Source organism: Bubalus bubalis, chromosome 21 (genome assembly GCF_019923935.1).
Source record: "Bubalus bubalis isolate 160015118507 breed Murrah chromosome 21, NDDB_SH_1, whole genome shotgun sequence".
Lineage (NCBI taxonomy): Eukaryota > Metazoa > Chordata > Mammalia > Artiodactyla > Bovidae > Bubalus > Bubalus bubalis.
The window spans coordinates 21937030-21943275 of NC_059177.1; the positions used below are offsets into that span (position 1 = coordinate 21937030).

Consider the following 6246-nt stretch of genomic DNA (forward strand, 5'->3'; position numbering starts at 1 on the left):
CTCTGCAAAGTCCTATTGCTACAGGTATCGCTGTGCTGCTCGAAGCCAGAACACACCTGACAGCTCTGCTTCGAATCTGGGATTCCGTTGTGCAGCTGACCACCTGCCCACCACAGGCTAAGAGCCAAAAAGAGCCTTCCCGAACCCGAGAAGTCGTGTCTACTCTGCACGCGGCTTCCCTCAGAAGGCTGAACAACCTGCTGTGAAGAATTCCCACCCCAAGGTGGGTCACATACCTGCCCAGTGGCCAAAGGAACCATATGGCAAGACCAAATCGCTGACCTGCATCAGCATGTGCGCTTTATTGTGTGATGTGTTTCATGTTTTACTTTTGAGAGTGTTTTAAAGAGGAAGGAGGTGGAGGGCATCCTGAGCTAGGCTTCAGGAGGCCTGTGTTCTACCCAGGGTCTGCCCATTTGGATAGACCCCAGGGTCCCACTCTTGACCTTCCTGGGCCTCAGTGAGTTCATCTGTCCAGTGAGGGGATGCACAGCATGATGTCTGAGGCTCACTGCCGACTCGCAGATCCTCTGGATATATTAGATTCTATTGTGATTTCATAGTGAGAATTTATGACAGATGATTTTTTAGCTATATTTTCCCCATTTGTGAACCTTGGGTGATACTAATCATGTAAAATAGTTGTTCTCTTATGTATTATTTTCAGAAAAGAATGGGGTGGGGTGGTGGGGATGAGTCTTTATATTCATACTGCACTTTGCTTTTTCGAGGAAATCAGTGTCTTTACATTGTTATGACGAATCCCACTTGGGCCAGCGATGGCACACTCAAGTTCAGCCATCGGAACACGCAGGAATGTCTGTGGGGTGACTCTACTGTGCTTTATCTTTTAACATTAAGTGCCTTTGGTTTGGGGGGCAGCTGTAAGCCCTATTTTCCCCCTCTCCCCAAAGCCTTCGGTGAATGTGAACTGTGTGCCACACAGAGAAGCCTGTTTAATTCTAGATGTAGGACAAAAGGAGCAGGAGCCTTGAATCAACTATTTTCAAGGTATCTAGTATTTTGTAATAGGGAAGTAGGAAATCCTGTTGTCTGTGGAGTATCCCATGCTTTGGATCATGCACTATGTCGAATAAACTGGTATCTGCTAAATCAGCCTTCCCTCTCATTGGTTCCTTTTCTATTTCACTCTATTAATGTCTTCTTTTTAAAAAATGACTTTGTGCTATGTGAGATGTACATGTTTTTTATGTAAAAAGTTTTTTAGATATACATGTGTTTTGTTTGCTAGAACTTTCACATCGATTAGCTGCTTGGTAACTTTGATATGGGAATAATTTGTGGGAGTGTTTATTCCAAAACACAAGGCTGCATTATGCCAGAAACCTCATTATGACCTTGCTTCTTCATCCTCAGTGGATGAGACAAAGTCAAGTGACTTTGACTCCAAAGTACAGTGACTCCATCCTGTAAAAACTGACAGGTGCTTCACAGGCAGGGAAAGCACCATGTTTCACAGTGATGGCTTCCAACCAGAGATCTCTGTCATCAGGATCCCAGCCTGATGCCCCATTCTTTGAAGACCTCAAATTCATTTCTAGTCTATCGTTTGAAAGGAAAGGCTCATCTTGAGGTTGGTTATTCAAAAACTAAGTCAAATAATATTCTGAAGGGTTCAGCCAACTCTTGACTCCAACTTCTGTGCCTAGCCTCTTAATGTTAAAACGTTTATCTTGAAAAATAGTCATGTTGCTGGGATGTTTGTCCACATTTGTTAATCTGTCGCTTTGTGGATATAAAATGTTTCTTTACAGACTTTCATCAAGTGATGATTAATTCAGGCAAAACAAACAAAAAGCATTTGCTTCATTAAAAAAGCTAATAGAGGAAATAAGGTATTTTATTCTTGAAGTCACCACTAGTCAAGCACAGTTTTTGTTTTTACTTATTACCTCCCACCTGCTTGGATTTTTCACATGGTTGTACTTCTAGTGTGTATATTTTAGATTCTTCTCTTGGTAATTAATGTTATATGGCATAAATATTTTGAGGTGTGTTTTGGCTTAGTCTTTAGAATTGCATTTTTAGCAGTAGCAGAATGTTAAAAAGCATTAAAACAAAATCCTAACAAATCCTTCATTTAAGAACCACACTTCCAAGTTACTAGGGCTTCCCTGATAGCTCAGTTGGTAAAGAATCCACCTGCAATGCAGAAGACCCTGGTTTGATTCCTGGGTCTGGAAGGTCCCCTTGAGAAGGGACAGGCTATCCACTCCCACATTCTGACTTTCACTCACTGACTCCAAGTTACCAGCTACAGAGTGCACCAGACTACAGACAGCCATGGCCACTATGCTTTATAAAACTGTATGTTGATTTATGAACAGACCAAGATTGTAGTATAATAACTGCAGCTTTAATTCCGTATATGCGTTCCTGAAATGCCTCACCTTCTGCAAAATCACAACGGAAAAATAGGGAGTGAAAGGGAAAAATAAAGGTGGGGCAGACAACTCTAATCTTAAGGAACCTTGTAACCAAAGCACTAACAGAAATAGTAACTATCCTGTAACTATAAGTTAAACTTGCACTCACATTTGTAGGCAGCATCACAACCCGTCAGTCTTTTGCTGCCTTAAGCCGTGGGGTTCCTCCATCTTTCTTCTCCAAGATGTAAATTTTTAATCACATTTACTTTTAAAAATTATTATCATTTATTTTTATTTTTTACTGCGCTGGGTCTTCATTGCTATACTCGGGCGGTGAGTGGAGCCTGCGCTTTGTTGTGGTGGGCGGGGCTTCGGGGCTTCTCATCGCAGTGGCTTCTCTGGTTACTAGACCACAGGCTCTCGTGCCCATCCAGTAGTTGTTGTTCATGGACTCAGCAGTTGTGGTGAACTGGCTCAGCTTCCCCTTGGCATATGGACTCCAACATTGGCAGGTGGGCTCTCAACCACTGGACGACGGGGGACATCTGGCATTTGCTCTTTAACAGACCACTTAGGTCAGAATTAAAGATCTGATTGTGGTTTAGACTTCTGCATCAGTCTCTTTAAGATTGGTGGGAGTGTGGGAAGCAGTATTTTTGTAGTATCTTCATTTGAACGCTCAGATTTTCAGAGTTTAATTAACATAGGGCAAATTTTAGCAATTTTGAAGCCACTAAATAAACCACTTTTTGTGCTTCCGTTGGATTAAAAAATAATTTTTTGTTTGAGATCTTCACATACTGCTTTAGTTTTCTATTAAATTGCAAGAAAGTTTACCCCAATTGTTTCAAAACACATTTCAAATAACACACACCCCAACATGACTTTTATAATCTACCATCTTCCAATTTCTGTTTACTAATCACTTACGAGCTATCTCTGCTTCTAAGAAATATTCATCGTTGCAGAGCAGACTGCTTGGCTGATGTGTCAATACCAGTATTGAAAATTCTGCTTTTGTTGTTGTTTTTGTTTTTTTCCCTCAGGAGTTCATATATTGGGTCTATGTTTCTAGTTCAGTTTTTTGTTCCTTTGAAGCATAGGGGAATTTTAAGATTTGCTCTCAAATCTGCTTTGGTCCTGAATTCTGCTGCTGCTGCTTCTAAGTCACTTCAGTCGTGTCCAACTCTGTGTGACCCCATAGACGGCAGCCCACCAGGCTCCCCGTCCCTGGGATTCTCCAGGCAAGAACACTGGAGTGGGTTGCCATTTCCTTCTCCAATGCATAAAAGTAAAAAGTGAAAGTGAAGTTGCTCAGTCGTGTCCGACTCTTAGCGACCCCATGGACTGCAGCCCATCAGGTTCCTCCGTCCACGGGATTCTCCAGGCAAGAGTACTGGAGTGGGATGCCATTGCCTTCTCCAACCTTAATTTGTTTTCAGGGATACACATGAAGGATTGAGTTAGGAGCAAGTCTTATCTTCTTTTTAAAGCTTTGTAAACATTTTTAGAAGGTGGTAGGTGAAGGGGGGCTATGGTTGTCGTGATCAAGAGTGGCATTTCTTTATTGGAAAACATCAAATTACATGGAGGCCTCAAACTCTGTGTGGTTCAGCCTACAACTTAAAGTGAAATACAGACCTGCATCAATGTAGACACTGTGTTTTCTTCATTTACCCCTCCCTCCCCACCTTTTTTTTTTTTTTTTTTTTTTGACAAAGTATCCCTATTGTCCATATGACCCTTTAGGAAAAGAAGAAATCAAAGATTCAGAGATGCTATATGCTTTAGTAAGTGTTGATTTGGGCTGGGATGGTGTGGGGTAGTAGCTCCAAGCTAATGTGTTGGTTAATTCTGTTTTCCACTGGATTCTAGGCCCGTTGCTGATCAGCTTTTCAAAACAGATCGTGTTGTCAAGCTACAGATAGAATTGTTGTATGTGGTAAAGTCTGTAGTTGACTTAATGAAAGGAGTATTTTGGGGGGAGAAAAGAACATGGAAATATGATGTTTTCTGTTCTGAGACTTCAGGAATTTCATACAAGAGACTAGGATAGGATTTATCTTTTCTTTATAAAATGATATTTTGCTTGCATTTCTTCCTCCTCCTCTCTAACAAATACTTACCTTACTGTTGGCAATATTTCTCATCAGGGAGTTAACTTGCAGGCTGGCTATTAGGCAGTCACAGGAGGTGCAGAGTCTGGCTCTTGTGGGAACAGGGGCCATGTGAGAAGCGGTGCCCATTCTTAATGTGCTGTCACCGCTCTGCCCTCCTGTGACTGCCATACAGAAACGTGAGCCCAAATTTGCTGGATCGTCCAGTTTCTGAGGGTACCTGACTATGTGCATTTTCATGTGAAGTCTGAGTTTTTAACATTGGCAACTAAATTCAGATTTTTAAAAAAACAAATACTGTAGGACCTAATAAATTACTTCTGTGCCCAGATTCAGCCTGTGGGGTGCCACTTGTCAACTGAAATTATGAAAAGTTGATTCATTTCATGCAGCAAAAAAATCTCATATATTTCTTTCTGAAAAAAGACTGATCAAGCAAGTAACATACCAGTTAGAAATGTCCAAGTGTGAGAAAGGGCAGTGGTTTGCCCCAGGTCATCATCTTATCTAGAAATGCCTTAGGACAGTGGTCCCAAACCTTTTTGGCAACAGGAACCAGTTTTGAGGAAGACAGTTTTTCCCCAGATGGAAGTGAGGGGGCAGAGATGGTTTTGGAATGATTTAAATACATTACATTTATTATGCTGCTGCTGATCTGACAGGAGGTGGAGCTCAGGCAGTAATGCAAGCAATGGGGAACAGCTGTAAATAGAGATGAAACTTCGCTTACTGAGCCGCTGATCACCTCTTATTGTGTGGCCCAGTTCCTAACAGATCTGTGGCCCCAAGGTTGGGGACCCCTGCCTTAGGAAACTCCTCTCCATCCCCACCCCACCTAAAATCACCTAACAGCCACAGACAATCTCAGCAGTGCTATCAACAATTCATTTTCATTAACTTTGGCACTTATTAATAAGTGTTCAGACTAATATCAGAGAATAGAAGAAATGTCAGTTTCTTAACTATTGGTTTCATGTATTAAAATTTAATTGTCTGTAAAACAAACTACCCCAGAGTAGGCCTTGTTTTTATAGGTTTTGCCAGAATCAGTCATACTCTTAGTGAAAAGCTGGCCTTGGTTGTTTCATGTGCTTGAAACACCGTGGAAATTATTAACTCCAGGAGCCTCAGATGGAGCACTGGCCGCAGGCCAGAACTCCTTCCTTCCTCTGACTCTTGTGTTTAGACCATTAAGCAGGAGTTTAATTAATTTTTTGATTAAGCAGAATCATTACAGATAATATTCAGGTAGACTGTAAAATGAGAAAGGCCCTTTTCTGAAGCTTGTCCTATTTAGGATTGGAAAGTTGGAGGGATTAGCACCAAGGGGGTGGAATTTTTCAGCTTCAGATCAGATTCTAATCTGCCCCCAAATGGTAATTGACCCCGCAGTCACCATTATGAGAAAGCTGGTTGGACCTTTGGAATTAGTCACCATTGTCAGAAAAAAAGGCGATTCCATTTCAGGGTCATTGAAGGTCGGGTAGGGTTCTGTCCCACGCCTGGGTCTGGGCCATGCTTGACAAACTCCTTGTTTTCTTTGCTGAGGAAATGGAAGGCCGATCAGAGTAACCCTTTTCCAGCATGTCAGTTTGGCACCTCATCGGGGTAACATTAGTAGCTCTGAATCAACAGTTACGGGGAAAGTGAAACCAGCTGACAATCAATCAGGGGACCAGAGATAAGCTTTCCTTGTCAGGTGGTGCTGATCAAAGGTTCACCTGCGTTTAGTCTGGTGC

The 6246-nt window shown here is 41.9% G+C and overlaps 1 protein-coding gene across 2 annotated transcripts in view; it reads left to right on the forward strand.

The window, feature by feature from the left end:
• The window catches only part of SUMF1 (sulfatase modifying factor 1), a 93797-nt gene extending 92681 nt beyond the window's left edge, over window positions 1-1116 (forward strand). For both annotated transcript variants that reach the window (XM_044934352.1, XM_044934351.1), the window contains one exon: window positions 11-1116. In XM_044934352.1, the coding sequence (XP_044790287.1) occupies window positions 11-121 (111 nt within the window). In that variant the 3' untranslated portion in view covers window positions 122-1116. The remainder of the gene's footprint in view (window positions 1-10) is intronic.
• Window positions 1117-6246: the final 5130 nt, after the last annotated feature.